At 45.1% G+C, this 14639-nt stretch overlaps 1 protein-coding gene and 2 non-coding genes across 3 annotated transcripts; all 3 read left to right on the top strand.

Annotated features, from left to right (window-relative positions):
* The first annotated feature begins 3945 nt into the window (after window positions 1-3945).
* Window positions 3946-9404, top strand: RPS3 (ribosomal protein S3). The gene is made up of 7 exons (XM_059188787.1): window positions 3946-4047; window positions 5237-5367; window positions 5768-5861; window positions 6255-6349; window positions 8028-8215; window positions 8674-8870; window positions 9330-9404. The coding sequence occupies exons 1-6, from the start codon at window positions 4018-4020 to the stop codon at window positions 8865-8867; spliced, it is 732 nt and encodes a 243-aa protein (XP_059044770.1). The 5' UTR covers window positions 3946-4017; the 3' UTR covers window positions 8868-8870; window positions 9330-9404.
* Window positions 4935-5082, top strand: LOC131822988 (small nucleolar RNA SNORD15). The gene has a single exon (XR_009350440.1). It is a non-coding gene; the product is annotated as a small nucleolar RNA SNORD15 (small nucleolar RNA).
* On the top strand, window positions 8424-8568 carry LOC131822987 (small nucleolar RNA SNORD15). Its single transcript, XR_009350439.1, has one exon. It is a non-coding gene; the product is annotated as a small nucleolar RNA SNORD15 (small nucleolar RNA).
* Window positions 9405-14639: the final 5235 nt, after the last annotated feature.

Below are 14639 nucleotides of genomic sequence, written 5' to 3'. Positions count from 1 at the left end.
ACACACACACACACACTCACACACACACTTTTATTTATTTGTTTTTTAAAAGATTTTGTTTATTCATTTGGGAGAGGAGAGTGCGCATAGGTGTGAGCAGGCGGGGCAGAGAGAGATTCTCCTGACTGCCTCCCAGCCTGGAGCCGGAGGGCGTGCTGGATCCCTCAACCACAGCCAAAACCAAGAGTTGGCTGCCCAACCAGCTGAGCCACCCAGGTACTCCCGCTTGCACTTTTTTCTTGCTCGACTCCTCCAGTGGGAGCCGGGTAAGTTCAAAGCTTTCTGTGAGATTTCAGTGTTCTGGTCTTCAAGTGACTAAACTGTCTTCAAAACCATGCAACCAGGGCAAATCTCACCTTCCGTTTTCAGGAATTTCAGGGCAGCACCCGTGTGGCACTCACAGAGCCCAGGCATGGCCTGATTAAGTAGATTAAGAGTCTGCTTTCACAAACACACACACACACACACACACACACACACACACACGGCTCCCTCTTCCCGCTTCTGAGGCCACTTCTGTGGCACCCTGGGCTCAACACAGTAAGCCTTGTCTACACTTCAGGTACCAAGGGAGAGATGAAGTCACTCTTACAGTCCCTGCTTGGATTAGAGTTCAATGTATTGTGACCACTATTATTTTTATGGTGTCATTTTGAGTAATACAGTATCTTCTTTCAGCAGTCTTAGATAAAATTTAAGGCATCAGGATAAAGACAAAGGCTTCCTTTGTGTGCTTCCTTCTAGAACCAGAAGGCAATACCCAGGTGGGCAGCCTCCTAGGGTCACTGGGGAAGGGCAGCGGATGGGCAGCCACGGAGCCTCCAGCAGGATTTACCTGCCATGGTCTGATGCTCACCTTGGAGTCTCCAGAGCTTGGTTTAGAAATGGCATTTGCAAGCAAATCATATGAATGATGCTACTAGGAAATGATCTAAAACCAGAATCCATGTGTTGATTTATTTACTCATCAAACTTTTACTGACGCTGAGTTTGAGCCAGGCCATATCCTAGGCTCTAGATATAATGAACGGAGACAAGTTTGGTCTTGGTGGTCTAGTGGGGCACACAAGCAGGCCATTCCAACCCAGTGAGATGAGGTGTTATGGTTATGGGAGCAACAAAGAGGAAGTGACATATCCAGCACTGGGAAGGAACAGTATCACAGGAAAGAGAAGGTATGACAGGAACAAAGAACAGTATCACAGGAAAGAGAAGGTATGACTGCAAGAGCAAGGTCTCCAAAGAAGAGAACTGAACTTGAACCAAAATGCACGGGGGAGGTTGACCTTGGGCAAGAAGAGTCTCTTTCCTAAGCAGGAAGGGGTGGCCAAGAACACACAGAATTATAGGATGGGTGAGAGGCAGTTCTTGCCTGGTTCTATGCCCAGGTAGATTACACAAATATACCCGGTGGCAAAAGCTTAGTAGGCAAGTTCATTGTTGAGAGTGAGGAAGAGATTCTGATTTGGCAAAGATCAGAACAGGAACTGTGGGAGAATGAGGGGCATACCCGAATGAGGAAATATGCTGACCCCAGCATACAAGGCTACTGCTCTCCCACAGCACCCACATCCCTAATGAGGGCATAGAGAAGTCAGATTCACTAGGGTGAATACTTGATCAGCCTGGCACCACTGAATTAATGGAGCACGGAGCTGGATGAGGAATGGAGTGAAGAGCATAGGGAGAGAATACATGGAAGAAAAACCAAATCCTGGGTTCCTCATCTCAGTGAGGGCTGTTACCAAGTGCCCACCGCTGGAGTCAGAAACTGGGGTATTGGGGTACCTGGGTGGCTCAGTTGGTTAAGCATCTGCCTCTGGTTCAGGTCAACCCCTGCATCAGGCTCTCTGCTCAGTGGAGAGCCTGCTCTTACTCTCCCTATGCTGCTCCCCCTGTTTGTTTTCTCTCTCTCTCTGTCAAATTAATTAATTAATTAATTAAAAAAAAAAGAAGAAAGAAACTGGAGTATCCTTCTCAATTCTGCCTCAACTTCAATCCATCACCAAAATACATAGGTCCATAGCCTACTCTCTCTTTGGTCCACCCACTTCTTTTTTTTAATTAAGATTTTATTTATTTATTTATTTGAGAGAGAGAGAGAGAACAAGCACAAGCAGGCAGAGGGGCAGAGGGAGAAGAAGAAGCATGCTCCCCGCTGAGCAGAGAGCCTGACTGGGATCATGACCCGAGCCAAAGGCAGACGCTCAAGTGACTGAACCACTCAGGCATCCCAGTCCATCCATGTCTTTTCATCTTCCCTGGTCCCTCTGTTCTGCTCCCCCCCCAGAACTCTGGTAATTCCATGATTATAGGACAGATCTTTGCATCAGAATCTTTTTACTGTTGGGGAAAAGCTCAAATAGCTTTTAGGGCCAGACAGTAAATGAGTGAAACCACCAGGGACTCTGGCACACTGGAAAGCCCTTTGCTATCTAACAGGGAAGGAGAATGCTGCCATGAGGAAACATGGGCTTGGTATTTTGATAGGTCTTTCTACATTTTTAAGAGAAGCTTAAAATAGTTTTATAACAAAAATTCCTGATTTTTAAATGTAGGCCAACTATTCAAATTTAAAATAAAACTGTTCAGAAAAGCTTTTTTTTCCCCTTTTCTTTTTTATTGTATCTATATGACATGATAGGTGTTAGCTGAAACTATTGTGGTCATCATTTCACAATATTTATAAATCAAACCATCATTCTGTATGCGTTAAACTTATACAGTGATGTATGGCAATTATTTCTCAATAAAACTGTTGTTGAGATGTTTCAGAGTGAAGTGTGCTGATGTCTGCCCCTTACTTTGAAATGCATCAAAAGATTCACCCTTGGGTGAATAGACAGACGGATAGATATATGATAAGGCAATTATGGCAAAAATGTTAATTGGAGCACCTTGGTGATGCATATATACAATTCTTTCAACTTTTCTGTATGTTTGAATTTTTCAAAATGTAAGGAAAAATAATTTTTAAAAATTTTAAAATTTTGTTATAAACATATAATGTATTATTAGCCCCAGGGGTACAGGTCTGTGAATCGCCAGGTTTACACACTTCACAGCACTCACCATAGCACATATCCTCCCCAATGTCCTTAACCCCATCACCCTCTCCCGACCCCCACACCCCAGCAACCCTCAGTTTGTTTTGTGAGATTAAGAGTCTCTTATGGTTTGTCTCCTACTCGATCCCATCTTGTTTCATTTATTATTTTCCTACCCCCCAAACTCCCCACGTTGCATCTCTACTTCCTCATATCAGGGAGATCATATCATAGTTGTCTTTCTCCAATTGACTTAGGAAAAATAATTTTTTTTAAAAAGCTTTTATTTATTTATTTATTTATTTGACAGACAGAGATCACAAGTAGGCAGAGAGGCAGGCAAGAGAGAGGAGGAAGCAGGCTCCCTGCTGAGCAGAGAGCCCGATGCAGGGCTCAATTCCAGGAGGCTGAGACCATGACCTGAGCCAACTGAGCCACCCAGGCGCCCCTAAAAATAATTTTTTAATGGAAAAATAATTGTGAATCCATGAACCACTATTTTGTGACTTCCGTTACATATTTTACTTTATGAAAGGTAGAGATAAATGAGTTCATAATATAAAGGCATAGAACAGTCCCTAGAATATTTAATCAATATTAGATATTAGTATTGCCATCATTTGGAACAGAGGAAATGGATACAGATTAGAAGGGCTGGACCTAAACGAATTTCATTGAGTGCAGAGGGTAGGAACCAGAGTTCCATGCTGTTACTGTGTGAGCTTATACTTGGAATTTCCAGGCTCTCTTGCAGTTCTGAAGTTCCGATTGAGCGTCTCCCTTTCCTATTTCTGCCTATAGGTGTCTCCATTACCCTCCTTTTTTCCTTTAATGCCTTTCTAAAAACTACAATTCCCAGGAGCACGTACAGGCGTCGACGTCGCGCCGTTCTTACTCGTCGCTCGCGCTCTTTATACCTACTTCCGCCCACGAGCTACTTCCTTTTCTTTCCGGGGCGCGCGGCGGCAAGATGGCGGTGCAGATTTCGAAGAAGAGGAAGGTGAGACCCTGGGGCCTTGGTCCGGGGAACTGGCGCCGCGCGGGTCGGGGTTTGTGGAGACGCCGTCGCGAGACTCGCAGCTCCATGCCCTGCTTCGAGAAGCGGCCTCGGCCGCGTGGCATTCCCGCGGGCCGCGGATGGCGGTGGATTGAACGCGGGGCCCGAACCTGGCGACCTCAGTTTGGCGGCGAAAGGGAGTGATTGATCGCTGCCGCTTCTGGGCGAATAGCAGAGATGAACGCCGGGTGTCCCTCCTGCACGGGATGAAGCGCTTGTGAGCATTTCTTGGCCAGCAAATAGCTTCAGTAAACATGTGGTCCTTTGAGAGGTTGAGCCGTTTCCCCTCAGGTCTCACTGTGAGTTTGGGAACGGGAGGTGGCAGCGTACTCATGCTTGCTTCGAGTCGGGTTGCGGCCTTCTGACCCCAGAGAACTCGCTTGGGAAGGCTGCTGACGGTTTCTTGCTCCATCTGTACCCCAAGGAAACTGATGGGCTAATGGAGGGAGGAGACCTGGAACAAGCACTTCATCGAATTTCCACTTTTTGCTTTTCCGTGGGCGAGGACGGTGTAAAATCCATATGCATTAGAAATAGGCACCTAACTTGTCATTTTGTGTGGGCGTGATAACGTGTAAATTCACACTTTTACTCGAATTAGGACTTTCCGGCTTTGTAAGACACGCGCACTTTATTGCAGGATAACCTGGCTGGCAGTCTTCAGGTGGTCCAAGTTGTGTCTACAATTGCGACTGCTTACTTAAGTCTATTTTCGTTAGTTAAAAGGGCAGCATCTCTGCCTTAATGAATGAAGGAGTTGTGGATGTGCCATTTGAGGACCGCTTTTTGTTCAGCATGTGTAGGTACATACAGCAAGTCTTAAAAAAACCCTTCAATGAAGAGAGGATGACGAGTCTGACTGGAGGTATTATCTTTGCCAGGTGGCCCCTACTCCTTGCTGCGTTCTGTGGCGGTTTTAAGGGCCCTTGGGTTAAAGTAACTTCCAGAGGACGACCTAGAGGCATTTGTCTGAGAAGGGTTGCTACATGAGTGGTGGAACAAGGGTAATAGGGTGATGATGGGTGGTTTTTTCAAGGTGTTGAATGTTGATGAGCGTTGCATTGGCAGAAGGACTAGGCAGGAAAATGACCCTGCGTCCAAGTTCTAATTGTGAATTTTCCCTTTCGGTTAGTTTGTTGCTGATGGCATCTTCAAAGCTGAACTGAACGAGTTCCTCACTCGGGAGCTGGCTGAAGATGGCTACTCCGGGGTTGAGGTCCGAGTGACACCAACCAGGACAGAAATCATTATCTTGGCCACCAGGTGAAAACTCATTTTCTTGGCTATCATCTGTAATTGCTGTATAAGGAGGGTGTATTCTGTAAACTTACAGGGACAGTCAGTGCACTGGCAAATGTAAGCTTTCTTTTTTAAGATTTTTATTTGTTTATTAGAGAGAGCACAAGTGAGGGTGAGGGGACTGAAGGAGAAGCGGATGCCCCATGGAGCAGGGAGTCTGATGCTGGGCTCTATCCCAGGGCCCTGGGATCATGACCTGAGTCTTAACTATTTTAAATCGAACTTTAGTTCTTGTCATCCAAAATTTATAGTTCGTATGTTAGGTAAATGGTACTTTACTACATATATGTAAAAATTTAAAGCCATGTTTGGAATTTTGTAAGAGCTATAAATTGTCTGTGTTTTTTTTTTTTTTTTTCCCCAGGACACAGAATGTTCTTGGTGAGAAGGGCCGGCGGATCCGAGAATTAACTGCTGTGGTTCAGAAGAGGTTTGGTTTCCCCGAGGGCAGTGTAGAGGTGAATGATTGTGCCTTGTGCCAGAGATTACTGTGGATTGGTATTTTGTTCAAGTTCTCTTAATAAGCAGTGGGCTTCCTTTGATAGTCCTTTTCTGCTCATTTCTGGTGGTGAAGGGATTTTTTGCTTTCAACTTGGGAATAGTAATGGTACATATGGTGCATTGGCTGCCTCATCAGTTGGTGTTGCTGTAGAAGGAGCTAGGGGTGGAAGGACAATATGGAAAGATTTGGACTATGTCACAAAGTGTAGGCTACATGTGGCTAGTGGAAGTGTTCTAGTACTTGAGGGATGCCACAGTGGTACATGCTTGTATGATGAATGAAGTTTTTTTTATTGAAAACTGTGGGGAAAATTACAGGTTTAAGGGTATGCTTTGTTTCTTTCTTACAGCTTTATGCTGAAAAGGTGGCTACAAGAGGTTTGTGTGCTATTGCCCAGGCAGAGTCTCTGCGTTACAAACTCCTAGGAGGCCTTGCTGTGCGGAGGTGAGTGGCCTGAAACTTCTGATGATTGTTTTAAAGAGGGGTCAGTGCTGTAAAGGGAGTACTGCCTTGGTGCTTTGGGAATAGAACAAAACTCCAGGACTAGAAAGGGCATGAGGTAGCTAGATGGGGTCTGGAGCTGGGCCTACTGATGAGATCTCCGTAGGAATTCTTTGTGGAATTTCACTGTTGTGAAGAAATGGAATGCTTTGTCTTAGTGTATGAAATTTAGTTGGCACTTCCTGCAGAGCCCTGGAAGGTTTTTCAGCAGGGGAAGGACATGAGAGCTATGTTTTAGGAAGGTTGACCTGGTGGGGAGGTGGGTAGCAGGAAAGGCTATAGGTAGGGACATACAAGAAAGACTGCTTGTCTGCCTTGAATGCCTACTACACCACTTAGACCATGGTCCTCAAAAGCTTGGTTCCTGAGCCAGCATCACTGCCATCATCAGAGGACTTGTTAGAAATAAAAATTCGCAGTCTCTACCCACTAAAATGGAAAGTGGAGGTGCGGCCCAACCACTTGATCCAGGTTGTTTTTGTACGCACTGAAGTTTATTTTTTAAGATATTATTTATTTATTTGACAGCACAAGTAGGCAGAGTGGCCGGGAGAGGGAGAAGCAGGCTCGCTGTTCAGCAGGGCTCGAACGCAAGACCCTGGGACCATGACCTGAGCTTACTGAGCTACCCAGGCGCTTTTTTTAAGGTTTTTATTTATGTGTGCATTGTCAATTCTATAGGCCTTAGAAATACCTTTTTCCAGTGCTCAGTCAAGAGAGCTAGGAGCCTACTGTAGTAGAGTTTCTAATGAATGTGAATTCTAGAGGTTGAGGAATATATTATAAACCATAAAGGGGCCCCTCAGTGGCTCGGGTACTTCTGGGTTCTTATTGATTGCCATCCTGATTGTGAAATGTTGTGCTTGCAAAGAAGGAGTGGACAATCTATGCTTGAGTTTTACCACCCCCAGCATTTAATTGCCAGTTTAGGGGCACATAGGTGACTCGATCGGTTAAGTGTCCGACTTTTGGGTTTGGTTTAGGTTATGATCTAAGGGTCATGAGGTTGAGACCCATGTCCAGTTCTGTGCTAAGTGTGGGGCCTGCTTAAGTCAATTTTTTTTTTTAAGATTTTATGTATTTATTTGACAGAGAGAGATCACAAGTAGGCAGAGAAGCAGGCAGAGAGAGAGAGAGGAGGAAGCAGGCTCCCCGCTGAGCAGACAGCCCAATGTGGGGCTTGATCCCAGGACCCTGAGATCCTGACCTGAGCCGAAGGCAGAGGCTTCGACCCACTGAGCCACCCAGGTGCCCCAAAAAGAGTCAATTCTTGAGTCTATAGTTGCCTGTTTATTGGCCTGCTGTTAGGACTCGACTTCATAGGTGTTTTTGTTTTATTTTAATCTTGTTGAGGTGACTCTAATGTGGATCCAAGGCTGGGAAACACTTGGTTAGAAGGAATTGGCTTATATTCCCTAAGGAATCTGCTTAAGATGTGCGATAGGACTGAAAGAGAATTGACAGGCTCTGGTCAAATTCATTCCGTATTAAAGGAACATGGAAAATAGTGCATACTAGTGAGTCTCGTGTTCATGCTCTTTTTAACATGGTGGTGTGGGATAGAATCGAACAGTCTTGTCTTCTGTGATAACATGTGGATATCTGTCTTGTTCTCCCAAAGGGCCTGCTATGGTGTGCTGCGGTTCATCATGGAGAGTGGGGCCAAAGGCTGTGAGGTCGTGGTATCTGGAAAACTCAGAGGACAGAGGGCTAAATCCATGAAGTTTGTGGATGGCCTGATGATTCACAGTGGGGACCCTGTTAACTACTACGTTGACACGGCTGTGCGCCATGTGCTGCTCAGACAGGGTGAGCAGCTGGGAGTGCTGCAGGCAAAGAGCCTTCAGCATATGGTTGTGATTTTTTGTGCATACTTCAGTGCTGGGAAATTCATTTTGGAGAAGTGGAGCATGTTTATACTCCACTTGGGTTTATTGATGAGCTGTGTAAGAACTGTATTGCTGAGATAGGTCAGATCTGAGAGTTGGTTTGCTCTTGTCTCAGCCACCTGTGTACCCTTCAGTGATGACACGATGACGAGTCAGAAAGGTCACATCCTGCTCTTGGTCCTTGTCAGTGCCACGTTCTGTGGTGCCGTGCATGTGTTCCTTTTGCAAAAGTGTCCTGTTCATTGATTGATTAGAGGCATTTGTCTGAGAAGGGACCAGACTCGGGTGCTTGAAGAACCTACTCCTGTCTTCTTTCTGCCTTGTCTTACGGTGGGACTGGGGCAACCACAGCTAGATACTAATTTTGGCATCTTCTAGGTGTGCTGGGCATCAAAGTGAAGATCATGCTTCCTTGGGACCCAAGTGGTAAGATTGGCCCTAAGAAGCCCCTGCCAGATCATGTGAGCATTGTGGAACCCAAAGATGAGATACTGCCCACCACCCCCATCTCGGAACAGAAAGGTGGGAAGCCAGAGCCTCCTGCAATGCCACAGCCAGTACCCACAGCATAACAGGTGTGTCACTAGGGGCCTTTTGGTGTGGAGTAGGACCCTCTTGTCTTCCTGCTACTAGTGTGTCCCAACCTGCGCTAAGCACTAATACATAAACTCGGACTGTACTTTCTTGACGCTTCACAATGCAGGCTGGAGTGGAGGTCCCATTTAACCACGGATTCTGTAGGGGAGGGGTATACCTTGGTCTCCTAAGAAGTTCCTGTGTTTATCACTGAGTTTGAAACAAGGTGTTTCCTCTTACTTGCTTAAAATAAAGCACTCTTGTTAGTTACCTGTTCTTCAGCAGCCTCTTAAGCAGTTGAAACAGTAACACCAAGCCTCTTCTAAGCCTAGTACCTTTTGTTTGTTTCTGGGTGTTTTGTGTGTGTGTATTCTTCATGCACATCCTAAGTGGGACATGGAAGAACCAGTATTCAGGTGAAAATTCTGTTTTTACTGTTGTGCTTTATTTGGTTTCAGGGTCTCTCCGGCAGCTGGATCTGGAGACTGGATTTCAGTCCGCAAAGACCTTTAATAAAATCTTTGAGAAAGATACATGGCGTGAATAGACTGTATGTCCTCTTTTTGGTCTGAGAAATTTTTTGCCCGAAGGGAACATTACTTGATTGATTTTTCAGGGCTCTCTGGCTCACTTTCCCTGCAATTCTTGGTTTCAGCTGTGCTTGTGAGGCAGGAGCTGCAACAGGAGGACCCAAACAGAGCTAACCAGAGTAATATCCTATAAATCTGATGAAAGTGAAGGCTGATTGCTAAGAGGACAGCACCGATGAGTTGACCTTCAGTTTGGCATTATAGGTTTAGAAGAGGGGTGTGTGTGTATATATATATATATTTTTAAGATTTTATCCATTTATTTGACAGATCACAAGTAGGCAGACAGAGTGGGGGCAGCAGGCTCCCTGCTGAACAGAGATGGGATCGTGACCTGAGTTGAAGGCAGAGGCTTTAACCCGCTGAGCCACCCAGGTGCCCCAAGAGGGATATATTTGTGTGTGTATTTTTCAAGATTGATTTTATTTATTTATTTATTTATTTATTTATTTGACAGAAGTGGGGAACACAAGCAGGGGGAGTGGGAGAGGGAAAAGCAGGCTTCCTGCTGAGCAGGGAGTGTGATTCCATCCCAGGACCCTGGGATTAGGACCTGAGCTGAAGGCCGATGGTTAACTGACTGAGCCACCCAGGTTCCCCAGGGATATATTTAAGATGGTTTTCTTTTGGGGACCTGGGTGGCTCAGTGGGTTGAAGCCTCTGCCTTCGGCTCAGGTCATGATCCCAGGGTCCTGGGATCAAGCCCCACATTGGGCTCTCTGCTCATCAGGGAGCCTGCTTCCTCCTGCCTCTCTGCCTATTTGTGATCTCTGTCAAATAAATAAAATCTTTTTTTTTTTTTTTTTAAGATGGTTTTCTTTTCCTGATGCGTAAGGAGATTTTAAGATTCATTTGTCAGAGCATGGACAAGGAGCAACAGGCTGAAGGAGAAGCAGGCTCCATGCCAAGCAAGGAGCCCAAGGTGGTACTCTCCCCCCCACCCTAGCATTACGACCTGAGCTGAAGGCAGGCACTTAACTGAGCCACCCAGGTGCCCATAAGGAAATCTTAACTGCACATAGAAAATAAATACAGTGTCCATTATATTTTAGGTCATTCTATACTATAGGTAGATTTTACATAATTCTCCATTTCAACCTGAGCATCTTTGAAGTGTAAAGGGGATTTGCTTTTGCTTCTGAAGAGCCTGAAATAAGTAGATTTTCCTAAGCAGTGTATAGCTCTTCTGTCCTCTTAGCCATTATACTCCAGGAAAGTGTAAAGAACATTTACATTGTGTATAGTTTGTCATATTTGAAGTGTTCTATATTGATAGCTATAAGAAATTGGAGTGCCTGGGGGGCTCAGTTGTTAAGCCTCTGTCTTCGGCCTGAAGCATCGGGGTCCCTGCTCAGCAGGAAGCCTACTTCTTCTCTCATTCCCCCTGCTTGTATTCCCTCTCTTGCTGTATCTCTGTCAAATAAAATCTTAAAAAAAAAAAAAAAAAGAAAAGAAAAGAAATTGGGTCCTCCTGGTTTCTTCAGGTGAAACTAGTGTGGAACAAAGCGGCATGAAAATCCTATATGACTATATAGGGATTAAGTTCCATTAGGAGCACAATGACATGTATCTCTGCCCCCACTCCTATAAGAACCTTTGATGTTTATACTGTCTGGACCGTAACCTCTTAATTTTTTGTCAATGGTAATGGAACTGAAACCACATACCTACCATTAGTAGAGACACTTCCCAACCCTTTAGAAGTCTCTAGCCTCTGGCATAGCTGATGTGTTAACCATTTACAGTGGTCTAGGGAGTGTGGACTGTGTATTATAGTTACTGTATTAGGAAGTAGAGCCAAGTATACAAAAATGTAAATGTTCCTTATTTCCCCATGCTTCCTTTCACCTTGAGGTGACAGTTTTTCAGGCTAATGAAGGTTTTCTTGGAAGGGCTGAGGGTGAAGTTTTGAGTAGAGAAGTTGGTGTTAGTTCCTCAGTACTACACATGCATAAAGTGAGATTCGAGTGCCTTGAGTAAATGATTCTCTACCCACCCCAAACCTAATGTAATATAGGCAGCTATAAGGTTTTATATATCCCTTCTGGGTAAAATGAATGGCATTTTGTAATTTTACTGGAAAAGTGTTTGAACTAGGCTGCTTAATTCTTATTTCTGGACTTCTGTAGTTCAGTTGTGAGGGGATTTTCTGTTGGGAAAGTAGTTTAGCTAGTATAAGCATCCAGAATACTGGGTGTTGGAAATCGGTGAAGGCAGTTCTCGTCATGTAAGACCTCAATTTCTGGTACTAGCACAGGTGTTTGTGTATCAGGTTATAAGATTGTTTAAATTCCTAACTCAATCAACTTAAAAACTGGAAGTTTGTTGGGATTCAGAAGTGCTGTTAATGTCCCCACCAGGGGGTGCTGTAGCAGGACGGAAACACCAAAGTACGAGCTTGGGGAAGGAAAGTAAAACTAACTGAATTGCATGGACCTGCAGAATACTATGCCAGTTAGTGTGCACATGTAAAGTTCAAGTTTTCAACATGAACACCCCTGGATAGCCATTACTCAGGTAAAGAAAGGAGAGGCTTTGAGGTATTTTTTTTTTTAACCATTTCAAGAAACCATGTGAAATAAGTGCATAACTTAGGTAAGCACTGACTACAGCCCATGAAGAAATGCAGGTTACCTTAAAGGATGTTACCACCCCCCCTTGAGCTTAAGTGAGTTTTTCCACTGCCTCCTATCCTTTTAAAGTTCAAAATTCCAGGTGTGAATATCTGACTGGCTAGCCCTGTGTACTACCCAGCTGCCTGAGGTGGGCCCAGACTTGCACATTGCACCGAACCCCCTGGTGGGAATCTGGCTGATGGCAACATGGAAGCAAATGACATCCTTTCATGGACTTGTCACCAAAAGTTTGCTGTCAAGCTCTTAAGAGTTAAGTTTAGTCATTAGGATTCCTGGCACCAGGACAGGGGCTTCAAGCAGAAACTGGTAGATTAACTTGTCCATCAGGCAAAGAGAGAATAGCTGCTGGAATGAGAGAATTTGGAAATAGGCCCACGGGGCAAGCAAGGGTCCAGAACCAATGGTTAGCACTGTTAAGATGGAGAACCAGGAGAAGTACAGAAACTGGCGGCATCAGAGGACAATGGGCGGAGGGTGTCTTGGACATGGTCTGCCTCTAGACAGAATCTTCCTTCTGGAGTCCACAGCAGGGTGATCATGTGGGATCTGCTCCTCACCTCCAAGTCAGCCAACCCTCTAGCTGGGAAATTAGCCAAAGACTATGGGAATGTTCAAGCTTGGTAGGATGGAGGATGCTTTTCTCTGCAGAGTGCTTTGAAAAGGAGACTTCAGAGGTGGTGGGGAGAAGCAAGGCTTTGCATTCAGGCCTGGGTTCAAATGTGACAGCAGCACTGATCTACTGAGGGTGAATCTTTCCAGTCCTCAGTATCTCACAGGGCTGTTGGAAGAAGACCTAACCATCAATACCTGTCTGTAGTGTTTATCATCTAGTGTGTTATCTCTGGAGACAGTTAAGAGCCCAGGCTTTCCAGCCAGACTCTGGGCTCAAAACCAGGTTCACAACTTAGCAGTATGAGCATGGGGACATGAGAGAGTTAACATCTCTGAGCCTTTGCTCATCTGCCTCTGATTTCATAGCACAGTGCCTGACCTATTAGAGGTCCTCAGTAAATGTGGGATGTTGTTACCGTTGAGTACTTAAGCATATTCTCTTGGGAATGAATAGCTTAACTTCATGGTATTGGGTTCTACCCATCCTAATTGTAAGGGCTCTGACCATAGAAACTGTGCTTTCTACTTCTGGGGTTAAGTCGGCATTGCTGGTCAGGTCTCACTGCCACATACATAGGTGGTGAATTTGGCCTTTTACCATGCCATATTCCACCTAGTGAATGTTTGTGAGCTCCAGTGTTGGCTATGTATAGATATAGCTGCTTCATGTTAGGGCTTGCCAACACCAGGGCAGGAAAGCATTCAGGTATCTTTGAAGGTCAACATTTTCAACCTCTAAAGACAGTTTTTCTTACTATTTTTTTTTTCTTCTTCAGGAACATGAGATTTTGATGTTATTTTATCTATGAAACAAACCATTTTCCTATTGTTATTGATCAAAACTACATGGTTTTTTGTGTTTTTTTTAAGCTTTTATCTATGTATTTGACAGATCACAAGTAGGCAGAGAGGCAGGCAGAGAGGAGGAGCAGGCTCCCCACCCAGCAGAGAGCCCCATGTGGGGCTCAATCCCAGGACCCTGACATCATGACCTGAGCTGAAGGCGGAGGCTTAACCCACTGAGCCACCCAGGTGCCCCAGCTCTGAAATTCAAATGAGACCACGCCTTTGCTGCTCATTCCTGTGTTGTACTAGCAGTGCAGCCATACAAGTACAGCTGGGACTTTGTCTACTGATTGGGGAGTGCTGCTGCTATGGGTTCATCCCCCTGGCCAGGGACTGCCCTCATGATTGGCCTGCTCCTGCTGGTCCTTTGTGAGGTGAGCCAGAGGAGCTGGACCTTTTGAATCCCAAACTGCCAAGAGAGGATAGGGCTCCACTGGCCTTTAATTAAGAATATTTTTGCTTTTTAGGGGGAGGAGAGAGAGAGCACAGACCCAGCAAGAGGGCCTCTTTCCCTTCAGGGATCAGAGACCAGAGGTAATGGGTCTTTGCTCAATGGTTTTCCCTTAGGACAACAGGAAAAATAGCCATTGCTATTTACCATTTGAGTCTAACAGACACCCTACCTTTTTTTTTTTTTAAGATTTTATTTATTTATTTGACAGACGCAGCAAGAGAGGGAACACAAACGAGGAGAAGGAGACGGAGAAGCAGGCTTCCTGCCGAGCAGGTAGCCTGATGTGGGCCATGATCCCAGGACCCTGGGATCGTGACCTGAGCCAAAGGTAGACGCTTAACGACAGCCACCCAGGTGTCCCAAGACACCCTACCTTTTAAGTCACTTTACAGATAATTTACATAAGGAAGAATAAAGGGAAAGTGGAAAACCATTTTATAAATTTTTACAAGTATTCAAACAAGTATTTAAAATTACTAAAATTTGGGAACACCTGGGAGGCTCAGTCTGTTAAGCAACTGCCTTCAACTCAGGTCATGATCCCAGTGTCCTGGGATCGAGGCCAACATCAGGCTACCTGCTCGGCAGTGAGCCTGCTTCTCCCTCTCCTGCTCCCCCTGCTTGTGGCAC

This window comes from Mustela lutreola, chromosome 1, assembly GCF_030435805.1.
Source record: "Mustela lutreola isolate mMusLut2 chromosome 1, mMusLut2.pri, whole genome shotgun sequence".
Taxonomy (NCBI): domain Eukaryota; kingdom Metazoa; phylum Chordata; class Mammalia; order Carnivora; family Mustelidae; genus Mustela; species Mustela lutreola.
The sequence above is the reverse complement of the archived record's forward strand: the minus strand, read 5'-3'. Positions and strand labels throughout refer to the sequence as shown.

Bases quoted from the DNA above. Each gene is read 5' to 3' on its own strand.
- RPS3 (XM_059188787.1), top strand. From the start codon at position 4,018: ATGGCGGTGCAGATTTCGAAGAAGAGGAAG. The intron at 5,862-6,254 runs GTGAATGATTGT...TCTTTCTTACAG, and splicing joins TCCCCGAGGGCAGTGTAGAG to CTTTATGCTGAAAAGGTGGC. The intron at 8,216-8,673 runs GTGAGCAGCTGG...GGCATCTTCTAG, and splicing joins CCATGTGCTGCTCAGACAGG to GTGTGCTGGGCATCAAAGTG.